General features: G+C 41.8%; 1 protein-coding gene across 7 annotated transcripts; it reads right to left on the reverse strand.

Moving 5' to 3' along the window:
* Positions 1–2567: 2567 nt before the first annotated feature.
* Positions 2568–17289, reverse strand: LOC131809658 (vitamin D 25-hydroxylase). 7 transcript variants are annotated; one of them, XM_059136955.1, is made up of 6 exons: positions 16939–17079; positions 14156–14276; positions 8118–8259; positions 6892–7524; positions 5962–6291; positions 2568–5144 (listed from the first exon to the last, which is right to left on the reverse strand). In XM_059136955.1, the coding sequence occupies exons 3-6, from the start codon at positions 8137–8139 to the stop codon at positions 4969–4971; spliced, it is 1161 nt and encodes a 386-aa protein (XP_058992938.1). In that variant the 5' UTR covers positions 8140–8259; positions 14156–14276; positions 16939–17079; the 3' UTR covers positions 2568–4968. The 7 variants fall into 7 exon arrangements, with proteins under 7 accessions (XP_058992938.1, XP_058992948.1, XP_058992957.1 ...); XM_059136965.1 differs by lacking the exon at positions 14156–14276 and adding an exon at positions 15994–16299; XM_059136974.1 differs by having other exon boundaries at positions 14156–14273; positions 16939–17055.
* Between the last annotated feature and the right edge of the window lie 9156 nt (positions 17290–26445).

Genomic DNA, 26445 nt, shown 5'->3' on the forward strand with positions numbered 1-26445 from the left:
GTGAGTAATCCGCTCGGGTTTGCTTTCAGGAGCTTTTGTTCCCTGAGCGCTTTCCGTAGAGTTCCAGAGGACGGGAATACAAATGGCGGCCTCCTGGTCTCCGGCCTGGAGGAGCCGAGAGCCCAGGGCCCCACTCCTCAGTGCGCCCTCAGAGAACAGCGCCCAGTTACTCCCGTCTGCCTGACCTCCGGCCGCGCTCCGAGCTCACCGAGCCTGCGACCGGTTCAAGGTAACACGGAGCTGCGAGCTTACTGTCGGCTCTGTCTCTGTAGCCGGCTTTCCCGTTCCAATACCCGCAAGCTCTGCGACACTCAGACACCCCCGATCCTTCTGTGACCCTGTGGGACCTGAGGCCACGCTGACCCCGCGTGGGCTTCGCCCCGGTTTAGCCTCTGGAGCGATGTCCCTCAGCGGAACAGACTTTTAAAAGTCCTGATTTTGTGCGCGGTTGCTCCGCCGCTTGCCGGGAGCCGGCCCCTCCCCCCGGGGTCTATCTTCCCGTCGCTTTGGATTCACTTCTCCGCGGTCCTACCTTTCAGAAAGTGGTTGTTTTTCTGTTTCCAGAATTGCTGTTCTTCTTCTCTTCAATCTGCCGATGGATTTTCAGGTGTTTGCAATCTTTAGATAAGCTATCTAGCTGATCTCCAGCTAGCTGAAGCAGTCTCAGCTTGCTACTTCTCCGCCATCTTGACTCCTCTCCCGAAAAAGTGCCTCTGAGAATTCCCAGAAGGTCCCGGATGTGAAGTCACTGGCGTGAGGTCACCGAACCTGGTTCGTACCTTGTTTTATTAAGACCATGAGTCCTGTTTTCTTTTTATTTGCAAGTTGCCCTTGCCCACCCTTTTTTCACCTTTAATCTATTTTAGATGTTTCTTATGTACAGCACGATACAGAATTAGGTTTTGTCTGTGATCCAACCTGAACACCTTTTTATTTTAATAGAGGAGATACGCCTATTTACATTGCTTTCTGTGACTATTTGTAGAGACTTAGTTTAGTTCTCTCATATTTGCTCTTTACTAAAAAAAGTAATTTTAGTTTTTTTAAGATATTATTTTTTTGAGAGAGAGAGAGCATGAGAGGGGGGAGAGTCAGAGGGAGAAGCAGACTCCCCATGGAGCAGGGAGCCAGGCGTGGGACTTGATCCTAGGACTCCCAGATCATGACATGAGCTAAAGGCAGCTGCTTAACCAACTGAGGCACCCAGGTGCCCTAAAAAAAGTAATTTTAGTTTTAACATTTAGAAGGGTTTGTGATTTAGTGATTTTCTTTATACTTCCACCTTTCTGTAATATCTCTGAATCCTGTGTCTTTGGACAGTATCTCCTTTTCTTTTATGAGCAACATTAGCTTGTACTTCCTCCATATCTTCCACTATCCAAGTTTAGGCAATGTTACTATCCTTTACTTTTGTACTCTTAAATATACTTAAAATTCTACTACTTGTCAGTTTTAAATTATTACCTTCGATTTGATTCTTATGATATAGGGGGCAATCAGGGAGCTTTATTCCACATTCTATCCTTTCTTTTTTTTTTTTTTTTTTTTTGTGGTTAGCTGTATTATTTCTTCACTGTCAGAGAGTAAAACATTTAGGTATTACTGTCACACTTATTCCTTTTGTTTTAGTCTTAGTTCTGTTGTTAAATGTGTTACATTCTTAATGCTAGCCATTTGCTGGCCTCTCCCCTGTAATTACTTGGTTGCTTGAAACTTGCCCTCACACCTGATTAACGGTTTGAATGATATAGCGTTTTAGGATCAAAATCAGACTGAACGAAGGGGCTGCCAATGTCGGGTACCAACCACTGTGTAGGAACACCATCATCTCTTGGCACAGGACTCCATTTATTTAGATTTTTACTTCAGCACTGGGGGCAAGTTCTATAGCTGCACAAGCAGGAACAGAAAGTAGAGTGAGGACAGGGCATCAGCTTGGTTTCTTTCCACTTTTTGTCCTCATGAGCTCCTCTCCTTATCAACTGATTTTCAGCTATGGAGAAAAAGCTCCCATCTCTACTTCAGCCTTGGACTATATATGGTCTTGTCTGTAGTTCTTCCAATATTACTCCATTTGCCTTCCATCTTTTAGAACTTGGAAGTATATAATTCCCTAATATTGTCCTCCAACCCCATTCTCAAAGACTTTATCCCCTTTTCTATCCTTACCGTTATTTCAATGGCATTTGAGGAGAAGTATGCTCAGTTGCGATTTTGAATAGGAAGTTAGATTTCCAACATTCTTGGCTCAGTGAATGACTGATGAGAAAGAAGGCATTTTCACTACAGTAGATCCATAGCCTGTTACTACATAATTCCCCAAAATAAATATTTTCCATTATGGATTACTTACTAATTCATGTTAGTTTATATTTTTCTGGGCACCTGGGTGGCTCAGTTGAGTGCCTGCCTTTGGCTTAGGCTGTGATCTCACAGTATTGGGATCGAGTCCCATGTCGGGCTCCCTCCTCAGCAGGGAGTCTGCTTCTCCCTCTCCTCCCTGCTCTTGCTCTCTCTTGTGATCTCTTTCTCTCAAATAAATAAAATCAAATAAATAAAATCAAAAATTTTTTTTGTTTTTCCAAAAATTCAGTATTTTATTTCTACCACAGTTACTTGGCCCCAAACAGTCAACAGTTGACACTATATAAAAACCAACCTTACAATAAACTGTAAAGCATAGTAAAAATCATTTGGAGTAAAAAGAATATGGGATGAAGAACATGCCTTTGTAATGAATTAGGGAAATCACTTCCCCTACCTATCTGAACCCCTATTTCTTGGCTACAATATGAGTACAGTAAGTGAGATTAAAGCTCTTTTACCTTTACAAGTTAAAAATCTACATTTTGTAAAAGATTTTTGTCAGGTTGGTATTAACTTCAGTAAGAAAAATTAGAACATTCCTTTAGGTAATTTCTAACAGTAAAGAAAATAAATAGCATGTTCTTTATTCTCTATAGATTTATGAAGGTCTTAATCATCCTAGAAAAAAAACAGTGATAGTATTCAAGAGCAAAATAAGACCTCCTTAACTTGGATTATAATCTATTCCAGTTCACTAAATTCTTTGCTCAGACCACTAAGCTTACAGAAACCCCAGTCTATAGAGTTCAACCTAAGCATTTATAGGAGAAATGACAGTAAGTAGGAGGCCCGGGGATGACAGATTTGCTGTGTCAAAGTAAAAGCAAAGAACAAACAGTAATCTGAATGACCAAAATTGTCAAGAGTCAGGGAAGCAAGTGGGAAAGTTGCTTGGCTTAGCAAAAGGTTAGAGGGCAGTGAGTTAGATATCATAATTAGTCTGCTAGTCAGGAGTTCCTCTTCTCCTCATAACTCTCCTTATTTTTGTTTAGGTAACTATACTGCCCCAATGTAGCACATGTACTTTGCAGGAAGCCAACTCCATCCATGGCTGTAATAGTCAGGCCTAAGTGAACCATAATCCCACTCAAAAGACATAGGTTTAAAAGATGAGCACGTAACTTAGTTAGGACCTAAGGGACACAAAAAACAGTTTTGGGAGAATATCTAAAAAGCTCCCTCACTCCCCCAGAAACAATCCAAGCTCAGTCTCAACAAGGAGGTAAAGCACATGTACTTCCGCAAGTCAGTCTTAAGATAAAGCTGAGACCATCTGGGAGGCAAAAATGAGGGATGTGAACAAGAGATCCTTGACGATCTATCCTATGACCTACATGCTCATACCTACTCTCAAACTGCCAAACTACCGCCTAATTTCTCCTTTATCATTCAAGTAAATTTGCCCAGGACTTTTTCCTCTTGCAACCAGAAACATCTTAATATATCAGAGATGCAAAGACTACTGATTCATCACACAGAAACTTGAAAATATTAAAGTTAAATTCATATTCTTAATAGAAGTCATTGTTAAGTGCATTTACTCTAAGGCTGTAACTAACTATTCATGAGCCAAGTTACAAGAGCAGAAATCCTTGATGTATAACATTAGAAGAAATCACGTTACAACAACTATAAATGGGTGAATATACATAGCAGTTTGAGCAGGACAGTCACAGTTCACGCTTATTTTCCTGGCATCATTACTACTAGAAGCCCACCATCCTCAAGTATCCCAACGTACACATTTACTCGGGCTCTAAAGCATGTTTTTTGGATTTGTACAGTATTCTCTTCAGAAAAATAACAGTAACTCAAGGAAATGGCTGGAGACCTTTAAAAGGTAAAACGATTCCAGCTTTAAGAGCTGTGATGGTTTAGAAAAAAAATGGTACTAGGAAAAATGTCTGTGCCTATAAAGAATAATTACTTTTGGAATATCATTTTTTATTATAATTAAATTACTGTTATTTCCTTTTACTGACTTGTGGTAGGATGAATACCCAGGTCACAGGGACCCTCATTTGTAATAAGAATAAGGTAATTCTTAGGCAGACATAATAGCGAGCAAGATTTGAAAGCACTGGCAGTTTCTTATATACATAGATATTTCCTCTATTATCTGCCACTATGTCTAAAATATCTTTGTACTCCAAACTAATTTATTTAGGTTCTAATTTCTTTAGTCCTCTATTAAACTGGACTCCTACCACACTACCCATTAATGATAATATCTTATCAGAAGGGAACTGGCATTGGCATTTGGAAGCAAAGCCCCCTGGACAAGAGCAAGATGGAGTCAAGAAACGAAAAAGGGTACCAGGTGCTCAGAGCACCCATGGCCCGGCTTTCTTAAGCAACATCTGTCATTTGCACGTTTGTTTTCCTCCACAGATAATTCCACCTTAGAAGTCACAAAAGCTTGGAAAAAACCACAGCAATGCTTATTATTGCTTTAGTACTATTTTCAAACACATGTCTGTGTTCATTTGGCTTTGTGATGCTGTGACTTTTTGTCCAAACACACACACACTGATTAGATAAACAAGGTTCAGGGCTAAAAGGCAACCAGATAACATTGTCCCACAAGATGTCCATGCACTTTCAGCGTCTTTCTGCACAGATGAGGTAGGGCTGGGGTTGCAATGTCATGCCTAATCTGGGCTTCAGATCGGGAACCAGCCCGTGTGGGAAATGCACATGAAACCGCTGGAGCAATGCTGTGAAAAACAGGAACATCTCCAACCGAGCCAGCTGCTCTCCAAGGCAATGCCTTTTCCCTAAACAGAAAGGAACAGACATAATTTTTAAAAATCCATAGTATTTACCAAAATTTACATCTACTATATGGGTACCATTCAGGAAATATGGTATTTAAAAGAAAGTTAGAGGTAGTTATGCTTATTAAAAGGAAAAACAACTGGCACTTCAGCTCCCAGAGCCCATTTCTTTACCTTCGCTTATATCCTGGACTTCTGTAAGCTTATTAATCCCCCTCCACACTTGCCTTGCAGGCTGCAACACAGCCCACGATATGCCATGAAAGATCATATCTCAAGCATGCCATTTTGTTCTATAGACCAGAAGTGCATTTCATTTCAAATGACTAAAAGTGAACCCTTTCCCAATGAAAGGAAGAGTTTCCAGTCCGTCTTCCATGTGTCTTGTGGTCCATGTACTTTTTCACCACTATTTTTGGAGATGACGTACAATAAACGAGGAGCCAAGAAAGCTATGTTTCAGTTGCACTTCAAATTCTGATGTCATTTCTTCCCCTGTGTCTCAGTTTCTCAAGCTACCTGTTAGTGACTTCTAGCTCTACAGGTTTTGATTACAAGCCAAAATCCACAAGCAAAAAAGTTTCAGAAGAAGCCAGACCTTCTCAACACTTTCTTTCTAGTTACTAAAGTAACTGTTGAGTAGAAACTGGTGTTAATGACCTCTAATTATACCAATCTCTCCTGCAAGAATCACTGCTGTATTTTCAGAGTTGGAATCTTTACTTCTACAACAGAATGCTTCTGATTAAGATGTCATACATCATTAATCATCATTATCCTCTGTCCTAAAGTTGTATCCCTGTGAAAGTTCTCTTACCTAGGGAAAAAGGAACCAAAGCCTCCTTCTTGGCAAAATATCCACTGCTGTCCAGAAATCGCTCAGGAGAGAATATTTCTGGGTTTCTCCAGTACTTTTCATCAAAATGGACAGAATAAAGGTTGGTAATTACTGTTGTGCCTTTAGGAATGGAATAACCACGTACAACTGCATCTTCAGAGGTTGCATGGAAAATCCCTAATGGCACGATATTACAGAATCTTAAAACTTCATGCAAAACTGCCTCCGTATAAGGCATTTTGCTTTTGTCATCCCAAGAAGGTGTCTCAGTGGGTCCCATAATTAAATCGATCTCTTTTTGAACTTGTCCTGTCAGAGAAAAAGTGTTCAAGTTATTATGCAATTCTTAGAATTCTATCCAAAGTCATTTCCCTTTGGATAATCTATAATAAGTCAACAAGGTCTGGTGACAGCTAGATTCAGATTTTTCACTATCTGGGAGTTCTATTTGAAAATATGCTATATATTGTGTGCCACCAGAAACCAATGTTCTGAGTATCTCTGTTGTGAAAAACACACTAAAAGTGATAAAAATAAAAATTAAATAAATCTACAATTGGAATAACATCACTCTCAGCAAGGGAAATAATGAAAAATAAATCTTGAATTAAAAAAAAAAAAAGCAGGGTTCAGGCCCCAGCTCTGCCACTCCAGGGGCTGAGCTTGGGCAAATCAGCTACTTAGCCTCTTCTCTCCTTTATAAACAAGCATAATAAGACCTATCTCTGAGGTTCTTACATGACTTGAGAGAACAGATATAAAACTCTTTAGAACTATGAAATATTTTTCTTCTTGGCTAGCACAGCAGAAATTCCTAAATAAAATGTTTTATACATAGATAGCCAAAGGCTCTAAAACATTGTGTGAGCCCTAGATGTAGGACAGCCCTGCAGTCAAGAGGACCCTCACCTTGAATGCTAGGATAAAGGGCCATGAAAAGAATTGCCCACCGTAGCACATTGGTTGTAGTTTCAGTTCCAGCAATGATGAGTTCACCCACGGAAAAAATGAGGTTTTCTTTGGAGAAAGTACATGATGGGTCATTTTTACCTTGATCCATCTCATCTAAATAAGCATCGACAAAATGCTGAGGTGACTGAGGCTTTCTGTTGATGGAAGCTTTTTCAGTAAGTCTGGAGAGAAAATCATAGACCACAGCTGCATTTCTAAATAGCTGGTGATGTTTTCCAAAAGGGAAGATGCCAATCCATGGAAAGGCATTATACAGGAAGACTGAGGCACTGGCAGCCAGTTCCACATTTTCACTAAATAACTCAATCATGCGCTGAAAATCAGTGTCTTCATAAGTGAATCGTTCTCCAAAAATGATCAGATTGGTTATGTTTGAAACAGCATTGGTTATTAACTGTTTAAAGTCAAAAGGTCTACCTTTGTATGTTTCAATAACATCAATAAAAAATTTGGTTTCTTCTAGGATTTTAGACTCAAAAGACTTTTGGCCATATCCGAAATAGCGGAAGCTATTTACAGCTAATTTTCTGTGATCAACCCATCCTCGGCCATATCTGGAATTGAGTAAGCCTGGGGGGTGGGGGAGGAAAAAAGAATTAAAAAAACTTTATCATTCCTACATTCCTGTATCGAACACCTGAAAATGCTACAGAATAAAAAAGGATGGTTAGTCATGCTTCTCCAAATCTTTCTCTAAAACTAAAACGAGACCTTGTTCCCTGCCACAGAATATTGTCAATAGATAAAGCTTGCCTACTTTTTATCCGGGGATAGGCAGAAAAGACCTGTAATTCTCCCACCACAAGAAACTAGACAGTCCTGTGTAATTCATCCTGGATGAACTAAACCCAGTGACTTTATTATCGAACTATTACAATAAGTCTTACCTACAAAAGAAAAACCACTGCATGTATCTTAGACTAAGAAAACAACTGAAAATCATCCTTATAGAATCAGAAATTTTCTGTTTCTGTGTCTAGATTTTAGAAGACAGATTTTCTCCCATTAAAGGCATATGCTACTACCAAGGTAACCCTGGGAGAGGCTAAGGAAGCCTGGATGAGGTGTCAGTGTGGTGGAAATACTCAAGGCAAAAGGAGGATACTATGAATTGAGTGTCTGTGTCCCCACAAAATTAACTAAATAGGTGAAAATAAACATACCTCCCATTTTTGTCATCTTCATGAATAAAGGAAGGCATGGTCTGTCTGCAAAAATCTCACTTTGATGAACAAGGCATTCCTTCACTACATCATAGCCATTTAAAACCACAGCTGATATACCTCCGAGATCTAAACTGAAGATCTTTGAGAAGAAAAGAAAAACAACATTTAAATAACAAAATGGAGAAATGGAGAAATAAACTATGGAAATCCACAAGTGCTAAGCCCAGTTTTCCCAGTATTTGTTACTTCCCTGAAAATGGCAGGATGTACTATTCAACTGACAATTTCTGAGCGCCTTCTGTCTACAAGGCATAGTAACCATGATGATTTCATTACCCGGTCAGTGCCTGAAAACATAATCTTATAAATGGTATAAGGAAGAGAGTACTGGGCTCAGAAAGTCTGGATTCTAGTTTAAGCTTTGTCATTAAACAAATATAGGAACCTGGGCAGAACCCTTTCTGGGCTTCAGGGCAGCTGCAGGAAATATGATACTTGCTTTGGATGCTCTTTTTTTTTTTTTTTAATATTTTATTTATTTATTTGACAGAGAGAGAGATCACAAGTAGGCAGAGAGGCAGGCAGGAAGAGAAGGGGAAGCAGGCTCCCCACCGAGCAGAGAACCCGATGCGGGGCTCCATCCCAGGACCCTGAGACCACGACCCGAGCCGAAGGCAGAGGCTTTACCCACTGAGCCACCCAGGCGCCCCGCTTTGGATTCTCTTAAGATTCATTCCAACTCAATGCATTCAGTGAGATCTAGGAATCTCTTTTTATTTCCAAGATAAGTGAGGAAGCAGCATCATCTCTATATTATTCATTACTCCAGGCTTAGATAGGGGAGGAGGTTACCTGGGAGATAACTTTGAAGTATAAATGTATTACAATAAGGCTCATTTTATTTGGGTCCCTGACTTTCATGAAGTTAACAGAGATGGCCCCAAAAGGAATCTGATCTTGGAGAAAAGGCATTTACCACATAGGCACAGGCAGATGCCCCTCAGCTAAGGGGAAGGCAAGACAGAATATCTATCCTATGTCTTGCTGGAGCTTCTCATGCGCTTCACCTCAGGTTCACTTACAATGGAACACTTCCTGTAGTCTACTCCAGCTAGTCCAATGAGCGAACAATACTACTTTATCAGTGCAGTGCAAAGATTCTCTCAAGGTCTGGCTGAAAGCTTTTTAGGGCCAAAATACTAAGTCAACCCTCATCTCTGTGCAAATAAGTTAAAGGAGTTTTAACTACGGTTTATACTAGTTTGGGGGAAAAAATCCCCAAAAGGAAGTTTAATGGGAAACAGGAAGTTCAGCAGAAGTAATGACAGGAAAAAAATTGTGGTGAAGATCCCCAAGTAGGAACAGAAGCACCCGCTGAACAAGAGTCTTTGGCATAGGGAAAGGCTCTGCCAACCAAGCAGTAGAAATGTCCAGAACTTCGGGGAAGTAGCATGGACTACGTGTGACAAGCAGTGGCATTAGTCAAAAGTGGTAGTGTAAGAGTTTCAGTGCCAACAGAATGGCTACCAGCTGAGCAAAAGTGGGACTCTTTCAGTTCCCAAAGCAGTAATGGAATGGTCTTAAAGTCATTTCCCAGAAGTGTAATTTTAACAGATATAAAGGGAAAATGCCTCCTCCTGTGTCTCCTATAATCTCAACACTCTACTTCAACTCTCTGACACCAGCTGTGTGGGTTTTCCACACCTCAGCAATTCTGGGACACCAGCTAGGTATCCTAGAATTTAACTCAGTTCTGACACTATCTACCCAGGGATTGTTCAGAGCCCACAAGTTAAGGGTTCAGTCCCTCAGGACTGCTCCCTGTCCCCACTTCAGACGCCATTAGCAAGTCCAGGTGCTTCTGACCAACAGGCTATAAATCAGAGGTTCCCACGACTTCCTCCTTGGGTCCCCTTAATATCCTAGAGTGATTCAGAGAATTCAGGGAAAGCATTACTAGACTAATGGTTTATTACAGCAGGACACAAATCAGGAACAGCCGTATGGAAGATATGCATAGGGAAGGTATGGGGAAAGGGGACTGGAGTGTCCAGGTTCTGCCCAGGCATGCTTTCTATCCTCTGCTCTCCTCTACCCATTCACCAACATGGAAGCTCTCTGAACTCTAATTCAGAGGTTTTTATGGATGTTTATTAGCTACGCAAAATTAACTACATCATGGGTCATGGTAACTGATTCATCTTCCAGCCTCTCTCCCTTTCCCAGAGGTAGTAGGGGTATGACTGAGAGTTCGAACCCTCTAATCGTGATTGGTTCTCCTGGCAATAAACTCCCATTTTAGGGACTGTCCAAAAAGTACCTCATTAGCATAAACTCAGGTGTGGTTGAATAGGGTTTGTCATGAATAACAAAAGACACCTTTATTAGTTTCAACATTTAGGAAATTCCAAGGGAAGAAACAAAAACCAAGTATGTATTTCTTATAATAAATCACAAGTATCACAGCAGGAAAGGATAGCATTAGTGAACAGGAAGTTAGTTGTTCCAATGCATGAAAAAAACAGACGGATGGTTTCACAAGAATGGTAGAAGACCCCGTGGGTTGAAAGCTGTGTTAATACGGAGCAAAAACAAACAGGAGAGTCATATTGCAGGGGGAAGCTACCAGGTATGGACACTGGATTACAAAGACCAAGGAGGAGCCATGGCTTGAGAAAGTTGTTATACAATCTACCTTCACTCAAATATTTGGTCCCCTATTTGAGGGTAAAACTGGGGAAACTGTCATTTGAAGTAGCATCTATTCTAGTATATGCTGTTTTCAAGGACTTTCAGTAAAGGTTTTTTTTTGTTTTTTTTTTTTTAAAGATTTTATTTATTTATTTTAGTGACAGAGATGACAAGTAGGCAGAGAGAGAGGAGGAAGCAAGCTCCCCGCCGAGCAGAGAGCCCGATGCGGGGCTCGATCCCAGGACCCTGAGATCATGACCCGAGCTGAAGGCAGAGGTTTTAACCCACTGAGCCACCAGGCGCCCCTCAGTAAAGGTTTGTGAAACACTTTCTTTCCCTTCTAGAAGTCAGTCTGTGGTCATCAAGTTTCTTCCCCCTCCTGCAAACCAGCTCTGCCCACAATTTTTCAGTGTCTCGGTAATGAGCACTCCATCCAGCCTTCCAGCTGTTCAGGAGCCAAACTGCCTGTGTTGACTCTATTTTTCTCCCAACCCCGCAGCACTGCTTCAAATCCCATTCCTCCTATTTTCAGAATATATGCAGGAGACAGCAATTTCTTACCCTTCCATCCCTGACACTCGGATCCATGCCACCTTCATTTACCCCCATGTTATCACAACAGCCTCTCAACTTGTTTCTTTATAAGTGATTCTCAACACGACATCCTCCTGTTTCAGGGCCTTTGTATGTGTTCTTTTGGCCTGGAATGTTCTTTCCCCAGTTATTTCTAGAGTTTGCTCCTTCATTTCCTTTAAGGCTTTGCTCAAATGTCTTCTTTGTGGTGAGGCCTGCTCTACCCCCAGTTAAAGTTCTACCCCTTAGCCTTCTCCCTCTCCTCCCACCTAATTTAGTTGACTTCACACGCTGTACTCTGATGTATTATAGATTCACCTATTCTATTTATATTGTCCATCTCCTCCTCGCCCACCTCGGCACCCAAGAGAACGTAAGCTACACTAGGACAGGGATTTTTACTACTGTTTTGTTTACTATATATCTTCACACCTAGGACAATATGTAGCAGATGCTGGTAACTGATAACTGTATGTTGAATATGGAGACATACATCTAAGTATACTATTACAGACTTGCTAGTAAGAGAGGGATGAGAAAAGAGCCATTGATGAAAACTGATAAACGATTGTCTCCCACTTTTCAACCTTTGCTTGGGCTGTTTTCTCACTTGAAATGCCTCCCTTCACTGCCATACTGTCGACCATACCAAGTCTTTAGGGAACATCCTCTACGAAGCCTTTCTTGGTGCACTCTCCTTCTTTTTATTCTGGGGATGCAAGACTGTTTGAATACTCAAAAATCAATCCAAGTGATGCACCACATAAACAAAAAGAAAGATAAAAATAATACGATCAGGGGTGTTGGGTGGCTCAGTCATTAAACCTCTGCCTTTTGTGATCAGGTCATGATCCCAGGGTCCTGGGATCAAGCCCTGCATGCAGCTCCCTGCTCAGTGGGAAGCCTGCTTCTCCCTCTCCCACTCCCCCTGCTTGTGCTCCCTCTCTGGCTATGTCTGTCAAATAAATAAAATCTTAAAAAAAATATATGATCATTTCAATAGATGCAGAAAAAGCATTTGAAAAAATTCAACATCCATTCGCAATAAAACTTCTCAACAAAGTGGGTTTAGAGGGAATATACCTTAATATAATACAGACCATATATGACAAACCCACAGCTAACATCACACATAATGGTGAAAAACTAAGAGTTTTTCCTTTAAGATCAGGAACAAGACAAGGATGTCCACTATCACCACTTTCATTCAACATAGCACCGGTAGTCCTAGCCACAGCAATCAAACAAGAAAAATAATAAAAGGCACCAAAATTGGTAAGAAAGAAGTAAAACTATTTGTAGATGACATGATACCATATATCGAAAACCCTAAAGACTTCACCAAAATGGTATCAGAAGTAACAAGTGAATAAGTAAAGTTGTAGACCACAAAATCAATATACAGAAATCTGGGGCACCTGGGTGACTCAGTGGGTTAAATAAAGCCTCTGCCTTCGGCTCAGGTCATGATCTCAGGGTCCTGGGATGGAGCCCTGCATCGGGATCTCTGCTCAGCAGGGGGCCTGCTTCCTCCTCTCTCTCTCAGCCTGCCTCTCTGCCTCCTTGTGATCTCCCTCTCTCTGTCAAATAAATAAATAAAATCTTTAAAACAGAAATCTGTTGCATTGCCATAACTAATAACAAAGTAGCAGAAAAAGAAATTAATAAATCAATTCCATTTATGATAGCACCAAAAATAATAAAATATCCAAGAATAAATTTAACCAAGGGGGTGAAAAGCCTGTACTCTGAAATCTATAAAACACTACTAAAAAAATTGAAGATGACACAAATGGAAAGATATTCCATGTTCATGGATTAGAAGAGCCAATATTTTTAAAATGTCCAAACTATCCAAAACAGTCTAAAGATTTATGAATTCCTATCAAAATACAAAGAGCCTTTTTCACAGAACTAGAAATTCTAGAACAAATAATCCTAAAATTGGTATGGAACCATAAAAGATCCTGAAAAGCCACAGCAATCTTGAAAAAGAAAAACAAAACTGGTGATATTGTAATCCCAGACAGATATCAAGATATACTACAAAGATATAATAATCAAAATACTATGATCCTGGCACAACAGACACACAGATTACTGGAACAGAAAAGAGAGCATAGAAATAAACTGCCGATTATATAGTCAATTAATCTACAGCAAAGGGAAAAAGAATGTGCAATGGAGAAAAGACAGTCTCTTCAACAAATGGTGCTGGGAAAACTGGACCAATACATGTAGAGAATGAAACTGGATGGCTTTCTTATACCAAATATAAAAATAAACTCTAAATGGATTAAAGACCTAAATGTGAGTCGTGAAACTCTAAAAATCCTAAAAGAGAAGATAGAGAGTAATCTCCTGGTCATTTCCCTTAGCAATTTATTTATGGATAGGTTTCCTCAGGCAAGGGAAACAAAAGCAAAAATAAACTATTGGGACTACACCAAAAGAAAAGTTTTTACACAGCAAAGGAAACCAATAAAAAAACAAAAACAGCAACAGCAACAAAAAACTGAAAAGGCAACCTACTGAATAGGAGATGGTATCTGCAAATGATATATCCAAAAAGAGTTTGATATCCAAAATATATAAAGAAATTATACAACTCAACACGAGAAAAACAATCCAACTAGAAATGCGCAGAGGACCTGAATAGGCATTTTTCCAAAGAAGACATACACATATCATATGACACATGAAAAGATGCTCAACATCACTAATCAACAGGGAAATGCACATCAAAGCCACAATAAGCTATCACCTTATACCTGTCAGAATGGCTAGTATCTGGGGTGCCTGGGTGGATCAGTCCCTCCTTGTGATCTCAGGTCTTGATTTCAAGGCTGTGAGTTCAAGCCCCAAGTGGCTCCACGCTGGGCATGGGGCCTACTTAAAAAAAAAAAAAAATGGCTGGTATCAAAAAGAAGAAATAATGAGTGTTGGCAAAGATGTGGAGAAAAAGGTTCCCTTGTACACTGTTGGTGAGAAAGTAAATTGCAGCCACTGCAAAAACTGCATGGAGGTGCCTCAAAAAATTAAAATTCGACATAGTATAGAGGGGCACTTGGGTGGCTCAGTTAGTTATGCCTGACTCCTGGTTTTGACTTACACAGTGACCTCAAGAATAACTCTGTGCTCAGGCGGAAATCTGCTTCCTCTCTCCTTTTGCCCCTCCCCCAACTTGTGTGGGTCCATGTGCCCGCTCTCTCTCTCTCTCTAAAATAATCTTTAAAAAAATAGCATACAATTCAGTAATTCCACTACTGGGTATTTGTCTAAAGAAACTGAAAACACTATTTCAAAAAGATACATGCACTGCTGTGTTTATTACAGCATTAATAAGTACAATAGCCAATGTACGGAACCAATGTAAATGTCCATTAATACATGAATGTATGAAAAAGATGGAATATAGGGGCACCTGGGTGGCTCAGTGGGTTAAGTTTCTGCCTTCGGCTCAGGTCATAATTTCAGGGTCCTGGAATTGAGCCCCGCATTGGGCTCTCTGCTCAGCAGGGAGCCTGCTTCCCCACCTCTCTCTGACTGCCTACTTGTGATCTTTGTCAAACAAATAAATAAAAACTTTTAAAAAAAAGATGAAATATAATGTATACATACACAATGGAGTATTACTCAGCCTTAAAAAAGATGACAACATGAATGGACACAGAGGCTATTATGCTAAGTGAAGTAAGTCCTACAGAAAAAGGCAAATACCGTATGATTTCGCTTATATGTAAAATCTAAAAACAAAACAAACAAAAGCAGAAACAGACTCATAAATACAGAGAACTGGTGGTTGCCAGAGGAGAGAGGATGGGTGGGTGGACAAAAGGGATAAAGGTGAGTGGGAGGTACAATGCTTCAGTTATGGAATAAGTCATGGGAATAAAGTGTACAGCACAGGGAATATAAGAAAAACAATTTCCTATTCTGCAAGACAGCATTTTACATAATTGGTTTAAAGATACTTTTTACGTTATAGGTCTAATAAATTCTTTTGCAATTAATAACCAAGAACATGTGAGTAGCAGTTTACTGGTTCTAATTATTATCATTACTCATGAGGAAAAATTAAAATTCAGAGAAAAGTTGAGTTTTACCTGACAAGAGGACTCAACTTCTAGTCTCATGCTTCCACACTTTAGAATCCTCTCTAGGATATTATGAGAATATTATGGTACCAACATGCCAGAGATCATATACATTCAATGGCAATCACAGAAATCCATTCATTCCTAGAGCACTGGAAGGTTGACAATAAAATGTAAGAATTATATACATCTGCTTTACATAAGACTACTTTCCCTTTTACAATGTCAACCGTTAGAGAGGTGCAGAAACCTAGGATAATTCCTATAAACACTGGTTTAAATAAAGACTTAAGCCCCAACCTGAAATTCCACAACTGGTATTGGTAAACAGCAACACTATATTATTCCTTCAAAGCATGCACAATTTGTGGTCGATATTTGAGGCGCGCGCTCTCCCTGGGCTCCAGCTCCCTAACATCAGGCAGTGTCTGCCTTCCTCACTGCACCCTCAGCACCTGGCAGAGCCTGGCTTGTTTGCTGCACAGGCGTGAAGGCACGAATGGATTCCATACCGAACAGGTGTGCTCAGCCAGCGCCAATGCTCTGGAAACTTCTGTCTCCTTCTGAGGTCACGACACGCTTCCCATCACACGCTGGAGTTCTGGCCTTCTGCTCTGCAGGGAGCAGCGGCCCGGCTGTGTGCAAGTCCCTCGGCATTTCTGTGCTGCACTTTGCTTCTCTGCAAAGGCCGGAGGTAGGTCGGCGGGACTGCTGTGAGTTTAGGTCAGGGCACCTTGGAAGGGAGGCTGGCCCCCCGGCAGCGCAGTCCCAGTGTTTGCTCTGAGGATGCTCCTGGCCAGTCAGGCCCACACTGCTCACTGCGCTGTGGGACTCCGCACCAATTTTTACTCATTAATTCCTTTGCTCTTTCATACTTATTTTCCAGAGCCTATCTTGGCCTGGGGCCTTCCCCTGTGCTTTCTAAGACCCACAGTAGACGCCTAGACCAGCCATCCTTAGATTAACATTAATCTGGACCTAGAACTTGGATGTCTCATTTTCACGAGAAGCCACGGGTAGAACCACACACACGTCTAGCACCCACCAGCCAACCAATAAAAAAAAAAACAAAACAAAACAAAAAAAACCCAAAAACCCCACAAGCAAACGAACCACCACACCCCGAATAGCCCGGGGCCCCACTGCGCAGGTGCGGAGCACAAGCTTGGCGCCCTGGGGACCCGGGACCCACGGCGCAGGCGCGGGAGCACTGCTACAAACTCCCGCTCTGATCCCTCTAGGCGTCGGAAGGGTGGAGGTCCTGGCTGGGCGGGGTTCCCCTGGCGGGGCGCGGCCTCCGGTGGGACTCCTACCCACCCCGACTCCGGAAACCCGTTTCCGTCCAAGTCGCTAGTACGCGGAAGGGGCGTCTCGACAGGAAGGGCCCAGGAGCGGCCGTCAAGCTCCCGCCTGAGGAAGGCCCGGGCCCTCCCAACCCGCAGCCCGTGGGGCTGTACCTCGCCGTATATCTGGCTCTGCTTTCTCATGTAGACGTGGGGAAGCTCGCCGGAGGCGGCCAGTGAGTAGATGTTGCCGATAAATGGCAGCCCCGACGGCCCGGGGGGGAAGCCAGTCGGCCGCCTCTGCTTCAGCAGCTGGTGGATCCCCAGCGCGAAGAGCAGCAGGAAAAGGGCGCCTCCGAGCGCCGCGGCGCATGCTGCAGCACCCGGAGGGTTCCACATAGCCCGGCCGGGGGCTGGGGCTACCAACCCCGCCACCTTGGACCAGGCTCGCCCTCCTGCCCCGCCGCATTCCTATTGGTCGGACACCCCCCCCCAGGTCCCTCCCCCATTCCCTGGCCATTGGTTGGCCGCCCGGGACAGCGGCTCCTCTTTCTGCGGGGCTCAGAGTCTAGGCGCAAGAGGCGGGTCCTACCCTTTGGATCTGGGCGTGGCTCCAGGCGAGGTGGAACGTGGGGGCCTTGCCTTTTCCAGGGTGTTAACTCAGAGCTTGTGGAATGCTGCACAACTTCGGTCTTTGGGGTAGAAGGATCCTTCTTCCCTTGACCCCAGCTCTTTGGAGGTGAATTTTTAGGAACTCTTAAATTTTTAAGAGTGAAAAAACTGCATAGGTTATCAGAACTCAGTCCTGAACTAAACCTGCCGATCTTGAGAATTAACACTTGAGAACTGACTCATCAATAATTTAAAAAAGTTATGTGCTTTTTTACTCTTTTGTTCATTTTACGCATTGATTTTTTTGTATGTGTTACTCCTAAGAATTGTGATTTCACAACATTCAGGTAACCTGAGTTAATCATGTATCTTTTCACGCCTTTCTGGTCTTCCCAAACTGGTTACTTCTTGGCAATCACAGAGGACTCAGTAATCTGCCCTTACTTAGGGATGGTACTTGTGTAGGAAACAGGCAGAAAGAAATGTAGACAAAATTAAATGTCCTTATAACCTGCAGCCCATTGACAAATACTTTAGGCAGGCAGAGTATAACATTGTTCCAGGACGCTCCAAACTGTCCTAATGTGAATGCCTTTCTAGACAGAAGAATAACCTTGGCTTGACAAATAGCAAAGTCTCAGGTATTCAACATGAACATCCTTTTGGAACTTCCCTTATATTTACTTCCTCCAGCCCCAAAGTATATAATCAGTTGCTCCTCCCAATTCACTGGTGCAGTAGCTCTGTATGCCCACCGGTCTTGTCCCTGTGCTTTAATAAAATAATCTTTTCAAGAATTCTTTCTTGGCCATCATTTCCGGACCCCAACAACACTACTCCAAACACTCATCATTTGGTGCTGGAACATGGGGCTTGAGTCTTTTCATCTGGACTCTGAGCCATGGTGCCAACTTGGTGAGTACTTTCCTCTCCCTTGACTCTCATTCCAGGGGTTTTTCGAGGAGTATGGTCTTTTTTTTTTTTTTTTTTTTTTTTTTTAAAGATTTTATTTATTTATTTGATAGAGAGAAATCACAAGTAGATGGAGAGGCAGGCAGAGAGAGAGAGAGAGAGAGAGAGAGAGGAAGCAGGCTCCCCGCTGAGCAGAGAGCCCGATGCGGGACTCGACCCCAGGACTCTGAGATCATGACCTGAGCCGAAGGCAGCGGCTTAATCCACTGAGCCACCCAGGCGCCCCTCGAGGAGTATGGTCTTATTGCAAAACTTTTGTGTTGATTGCTCAGGCTGCAATCATTTAGCTGTGGCTACTCTATGGGGAGAAGCCTGCCTGCCTTCTGGCTGGTAGTAACCTGGCCTGAATGGTAATAAGACCCAGAAACTTGATGCCCTCTCTTTATTCCTGTCCTTATACAAAGTTGTCTGTCTTGGACATGGGATGACCACGTCAGTCACCAGGATGGCTGCCAATCTTAAGACTCCTGTGTGAGTTTTCCTCTTCTTTGTCTGTTGTGATCTCCTCCACATCTGTGGTCTAGGCACTTCTGGCTACAAGACCCTCACTGGGAGTCAGCCAAAACCTGTACCCGACTGAATTATAACCCAGTGGGGGTCTATTTCCTAGCAAAGCTGGCTATAAAGACCTAATGTGTTGGGATGTCGCCTGGATCATGATGGATTTCTATCTTTACTGTTCTCTGGCAATGTTCTCTGCTAACTACTTAAGTCACAACATTGGGAAATTTCCTCTTCTAAAACTCTTCTTAGTGTTTTACATGGATTAAAAATAGTGAGTTCTTTGTGGCCTTCACTTCAGGGCTGGACCTTCACAGTGAGTCAAACTCATGTTCCATATGCCAGCGCCCATTGTAGTCTAAAATGTGATGGGGAAGCGGGGTGTGCGGGGGCAGGCCTCCCTCCTACAGGACCTTTACAGCTGGTGGTGATCTTAGAGATTTTGTTTGAGGGATGCTTCCTGATGCTTTGACACTCAGAACCTCTGACCTCCCCTGCGAATGGGGGACTACCCATGAGTTGGCAGAGGGATTTTCTTGGTAAAGGACCGTCTCTTTTCAGTTCACAGGAACTCTCTCTTGGGATGACTTTCAACCTACAGGAAACAATTCAGATTGCAAGATTTAAGGAAAGAAAATCTGTGTCTGCTCATCTGTCCAAGCTGACAGACTTTAGGAATGGGAGGCCTCTTCTTCTGTACTCTCGGCTTTTATCTGCCTTTCCCTCCCCACCTAATTCTGCACCACCTTGGTCGCAGGTGGTGCGACCAAGGTCGCAGCTGGTTCTTACTCCATCTGGGTGCCCCTGGCACCACTGGCTCCTCCTTCCCTCTCTGCAGAGAAGCGAAAAGCACCCCTTCGGACTTAACAGCATCCACTTCAGATTTCCTCACCAGTGTCCCCAGTAAAAAATGACAATAGGGAACAAATTGATTGACTTTTAATTGGACTTAGGTGGAACATAATTTGGTATTTAAAGTAACTGAAGGGCACATGGGTGGCTTAGTCTTTAAGCATCTGCCTTCAGCTCAGGTCACAATTCCAGGGTCCTGGGATTGAGTTCCACATCGGGCTCCCTGCTCAGCAGGAAGCCTGCTTCTCTCTCTCCTGCCTGCTGGCTAACTACTTGTGCGCTCTATCTCTTTGTTAAATAAATAAATAAAATGCTTTAAAAATAAATAAATAAATAAACCCAATTCCTTTAAAAGTACAGTGGTATAAGATTGAAATTCTAATTTTCTCTCTGTTAAAAAGACAAAGTTTTCTTGAATTGGTCTGTGCTTGATAAGAAAAAGTAAACAAAGTTTTTTCTCTTTTGTCTGCCTAGAAATCCAGTTTCTAGGTTTTGTCTCTCTGATCACTTGGTTAAAACTTCTCAATATTAAATGAGCTAAGTTTTGGGGCGCCTGGGTGGCTCAGTGGTTAAGCCGCTGCCTTCGGCTCAGGTCATGATCTCAGGGTCCTGGGATCGAGTCCCGCGTGGGGCTCTCTGCTCAGCAGGGAGCCTGCTTCCTCAGCAGGGAGCCTGCTTCCTCCTTTCTCTCTCTGCCTGCCTCTCTGCCTACTTGTGATTTCTCTCTGTCAAATAAATAAATAAAATCTTTAAAAAAAAATAAATGAGCTAAGTTTTGTTAATAACTATATAACCCTACATATTTGCCTTTGGAATCTCTTATTATAACGTTGGTGAAATGAATAAGTTTTGTAATGATCCGTAATCCTATTCAGCCATGTGTTATAACTTGGAGGTTTTATTTTTTTATTTTATTTTATTTTTTAAAGATCTTACTTATTTATTTGTCAGAGAGAGATCGAGCACAGGCAGGCAGAGGCAGTCAGAGAGAGAGGGAGAAGCAGGCTCCCTGCTGAGCAAGGAGCCCGATGCGGGACTCGATCCCAGGACCCTGGGATCATGACCTGAGTCGAAGGCAGCCGCTTAACCAACTGAGCCACTCAGGCGTCCCAACTTGGAGGTTTTAAACAAACTTCCCAAGATCTAAATTGTAAATGAGGTCTCTTCACCCTTTTTATTTGGTATGTTAACCCTGTAAGCACTGTTAAACTAATCACAAGCCTTAGGTCGTATTGCTTGGATAAATGCTACAACTATCCTAGAGATGATATGCAATTCCTAATATTTTAATATGTTCTGGTATAAGGTCATCATTTAATATTCTTATTTTGAAGTGTGAAGTGTCACAAAATAACCAGACTTCCCTGACATTTATATTGTAACCTCTCATCAGATCTTCAACCATGTCCATTTTTTAGTCTTTCTGTCATTTATAATTATTGTTTGTATTCTCTTGCAAAACATGTTTCATCTTCAAAGAGATTCATAAAAAAGACTTTTAAAAATACAAGTTTTTTAATATCTTTAAAATCCACAAACTAAAATTGGTAAGAATTTCCAGTACTAACTAAACTGAGGAAGATTATGGTTTTTGTGACTCTTGTTTAAAACATTGCTGGTTCTCTAATATTTGCTCTTCCAGACTAAGAAAACTTCCTCTTATAATACCTATGGCACAAAAAATAGATAAAATATTCCTCTGTGAACAAACTGAAAACTAACTTTTCTCTTTAACTGAACCCTCTGAAATTTAAAAGGTCTCTGTAAGTATTCTTCATTTCATGGCAATTACAGTCATGTGCACAAGTTCAGTCAGAATGTGTTCTGCTTGTAATGGGACACCACTGGAAACATTAGTTATTTTACCAAGGCTTTGGCTGGAATGTCATATTTGAGAGACATGTATAGACTCAGATATGACCAGACAGCTTTAAGGAACTAAGGTTGACTTTATGAAGCATGAAGCCAATAAAACCCCTTGGAAATGTTGGCATGATACTTTTTGTGGTTGTTGCTAAAGATTTTATGTATTTATTTGAGAGAGAGGATGAGAGGAAGATAGAGAAGCAGATATCCCACTGAGCAGGGAGACCCACACAAGGCTCCATCCATGGATTATGGGATCATGACTCCAGCCAAAGGCAGACACTTAACTGACTAAGCCATCCAAGTGCCGAGTTGGCCTGATACCTTGCTTACAGAGTTCCCAGTGGTCTTAACATGTGAGTAAAGAATGTCACTTCCTGGCAGGTATGGGAACCTCAGGATATACTGGGGACCTCTAGAAGAGGAATTTGCCCAAATCTACAGGTATTACAGGCATGTCTGACGGCAAGAACTTGGCTTGGTTTCTGGCCTAGAGAGGATACTAAAAGTTCAACCTAGAGATTCCTTATTACAAAAAGTTCCAGCAAGGCAAATTCTAAAAGAGCTATATGATCAATTACTACTTTTGCGGAGCTTACATAAATCATTAGGCCAAGTTTATTAAAATTAGACTTATTTTATGATTAAATTAGTCCTGTTTTGGCTATCTGATTAAAAATGAGAGTTACTATAGAGAGAAAATGTTTCAATAACACATTTTTGTAGATATTAGATTTTAAGCATTGAGACTCAAGAAAACTGGATTATTCTTTTACCATTAAGGCTTCTCAGAAGGGGGATTGCCCCAGAACAATCAATAGGGTTAAGTTCCTTTGAGTTACTATTTGGAAAACCTTTCCTCACTGTAGTCCTATCAACAGATGGAGACTATAAGGCTCCTAATTATTCACTAGGGACCAGGTTAATTCATAAATCTCTAAATGAATGCACAAACCATATCCTCCCTAAATCTTATCTGACAGTCACTAGCAACTCACCCTATATGAACCGCAGAGACGTGGTTTAACTAGAGGATTACAAGTCTAATATAGCTGGGGATTTAACTTCAAAATGATAGAGGCCCTATTGAGTGGGCCATATTTGTGCTCCCACTGCAATACAATTAAAGGGACACCTTTCACACTTTATCTAGAGTAAAACCTATATCTCCTTCACAGGAAACCAGTGAACAAACTAACATGCCTTCTTATTCCTGTGAACCTGTGGAAGACCTCAAATTTCTTTTCAAATGACAGTAAAGAACTGGAGGGCTGGAAGATAATTTTAGTTACCTATCATAGGTCTTTTTATTCAGAGTTCTCTTATTATAATACTAGCCTTCTTTTATTGTCCTTTCTGGTGTCTCCTTCCCTGGTGCCAAGATTCCTTCACTGCCATAACTTTGAGGTTTATATATGTTGTCTACCTTGGATTGGCTGCCTTTGCCTTTGGTTAACTACTATATATAAATTCCCCAACTGACCAATGTTGACCCAGAGGGTCATTTCTATGCTCCTATTCAGCAGGAAGAAGTTACAGAAGGTAAGACCTTCCACCCCCATCAACCTTAAAAATTTAAGGATCGAAATTCAGGTGGGGGTGGGGATGTGGGAAACAAAGACAGAAGGAAATGTAGATAAAATTAAATGTCCTTCTAACCCACAGCCCATTGACAAATACTTGAGGCAGGCAGAATATAATATTCCTCTAGGAAGCTCCCAAATGTCTTAATGTGAATGCCTTACTAGAGGGATAAATAACCTTGGTTTGACAATAGCAAGGCCTCAGGAATCCTGTGAGTCTTCTTCAGCATATGAACATCCTTTTGGAACTTCCCTTACCTTTTACTTCCTCCAACCCCAAAGTATATAATCAGTTGCTCCTCACAAACCCAGGGCAGCAGCTCTTTCTGTCTGTAGCTCCTGTCCTGATGCTTTAATAAAACCACATTTTGCACCAAAAACATCTCAAGAATTTTCTTGGCTGTTGGCTTTGGACCCCAACAACACTACTCCAGATCACATCAGTACTTACTATTCAAGTTTGCTAAATTACCTGATACTAAGCAGATGATTGCTTATTTGGGAATTCCCATCTGGTATTCATTCCTTTTCCTCCTTACTGCTGAGCAGTTCCTTGCAACATAGGACCTATCCATGCATGGGACTCTACTACAGCTGCCTTCTAGCTGTGATCCGCAGTGGCAAGAGTGTTATGGTCTTCATCGGCTTAAGGCTCATTGTTATAAAAAATACTTTTTGGATGCCTATTAGGTACCAGTATCCTAAGCAAAGGAGACACATAGGTGAAAAGAGCAACAAAGTCCCCACCCTTCTAGAATTCACATTCTTGTGAGAAGGAAGAGGAATAAACAAAATAACTTTAGATAATTATAATCAAATGAAGTGTGGTGAGATACCTTATTGGGTGAGAGATGTTAAGAAATGTCTCTTTAAGATGACATTTGGGAAAAAAATGACTTTGGACGTGTATTAGTTTCCTACTGTTGCTGTAACAAATTGCCACAAACAGTGACTTAAAACATTAACACACACACACAAACACATTTATTATCTTACAGTTTTTGAGCTCAGAAGTTGAAAATGGGTCTTCCTGGGCTAAATGCGAGGTGTGGCATGACTGCATTCCTTCTTAGAAGCATTTCCTTGTCTTTTCCAGTTGACCACATTCTTTGATTTGTATCCCCAATCCTCCATCTTCCAGGCCAGCTGTCCTTGTCACACTGGATCTGACTCTCTTCTGCCTTCCTCTTCCACTTACAAAGATCCTTGTGGTTATTTTGGGCCTGTCTGGATAATCCAGGTGATCATCCCAGAGTCCTAAGTCTAGTAACCTTAATTCCATCTGCAACCTTATTTCTCCTGCCATGAAACTTAACCTATTCATAGGTTGTGGCCATTAAGATGTGGACATATTAGCAGGGAAGAGCAGTATTCTGCTTACCACGGAGGCAAACCTTAGGGAAATCTGGGGGAAAATATTCCAAACAGAGAGTATCAAAGGCACAGGTCCCCACATATTAAGCAAGCCCTATCTTCTGAAAGTGTTTTCTGTTTCTCACTTCTATATTTCTGATGCAAATGGAGTGGAGATGAAGCCAGCCAATTAGGTAACCTTAGAGTTTGGCTGTTTAACTGTTTGGAGCTCACTGATTGGTATGTGGATATCCCCAGGGTCTGAAGATCTATTTAATAGGATCTCCAGGATTATCTACCTATCGAAACAGGGGGTTTCATAGCATCTCCAGGCACAGAATATTTATCGATTACCTATTTCAAATGACTGACAGATTATTACCTTTAGAGATTCCTTAAGATTCAGCCATGCCTGTTTCCCCAACATCAGGTGTGCCGTGTCTGGGCTGGCTACAACTGTTATTATTCAGTATTGGTATTCAGTTAAAGAACCGTCTTGTTCCATCATTTATTTTTTAAACGTGTTAATCTTCATTTCAAAAATAACCTTCCATTCACTTAAAGTCAGAAGTGTTCCTTTGGCATTCCCCCCTGCTACATTTGTAGGATAACTGGAGTCCTGACAAGCAGTCTGACAGATGAATGGCACTAATGAGCTGCTTCCTCCTTCACCCACACACCTCTTGGGAGATAGTGATGGTGGGGGGGGGGGAGGTCCTCAGGAACCATTTAACGTTCCTCAGAACACAGATCCTTTCTTGTCACCATTTATCATATTTTTTTCATTGCTCAGCAAAGAAAATTAGCTTACTTTGTTCCCCTTCCTGTATTTTCTCCTTGAGTGGTAGAAAATGATCAATAAAGTTTGTCTATGGATTTTATGATGACAAGGATGTTGGGTGGGACAGGAAGTAAAAGATTTTACTGTTTCATGCAGGAATCCCATCTTCAGTTTGTATGGTGGAATGAATGACTGGGGAGATGTGAAAACCCTGCATATGGCTCTGCACACTTCTGTGTGTGGATCCATCTCAAGAGAGGACAGTGTTGCTGGGCTGGAGCCAGGGCCTCTTTCTCGGTCTTTGAAAACAGTCCCTCCAGGGCTCATTCTGAGGGACAGTGTCAGATGAGTGTCTTGAGGACTCCCTGCCAGCTCTTGGATGGCTGCAACTCTTGTCTGAGCCCTGGGTACTCACCTCACTTTCCTCCCCCAGTGTACAGTGTTGGCAACCAGCACAAATATATTTCTTCTGAACATTCCATTATGGACACCACACCTGTGTTTTACCAGAATGGGAAGAAGTGCTCGACCCAAGGACCCCAGGATCACTACCTGAGCCAAAGGCAGATGCTTAACTGACTGAGCCATCCAGGTGTCCCAGTTTGGCTAAGATTCTAAAACACAAACAAACTGCTAGAACTTGAAGGATTAACTTCAGTTACCTAGAAATCTTGCTTTGGGAGCCCTAATTCTCTGACGATGACAAAGGGCAATCAAGATAAGAAGCCTTACAGCAGTGGCTCCCAGACGACACAAGAGAAGAGTCACATGGCTTCTGCCTTTGAGCCAAAAAATAATTTTAATCATTGTGGAACATCACCTGAGCCATTCTTTGATGTCATGTGTGGAACTTGTCTACTTCTCGGAGTGACCAACGTGGTCCATCACTCTGCATCTTGGACCATCCTATTCAGCTCATTTTCTTCCAAAAACTTTGAAAGTATCTTCCATACTTCAGAAGAGATGTTTTTACATGGCTGGTGGGACAGAAGGTTTATTTCTCTGGGGTTTGAAGAGCAGCATTTTGAGTATGAGAGAGGGGATGGGCAACTTTCTGGGCCAACAGGAGATGGAGGGCCAGTGAGACTTCTGACAAGAATACTTGGCTTTCTAAATTCTGCCTATCCCAAATTATCCCACCCGAGACCCCTGCTGTAGGCT

Source organism: Mustela lutreola, chromosome 1 (genome assembly GCF_030435805.1).
Source record: "Mustela lutreola isolate mMusLut2 chromosome 1, mMusLut2.pri, whole genome shotgun sequence".
NCBI classification, from domain to species: Eukaryota; Metazoa; Chordata; class Mammalia; order Carnivora; family Mustelidae; genus Mustela; species Mustela lutreola.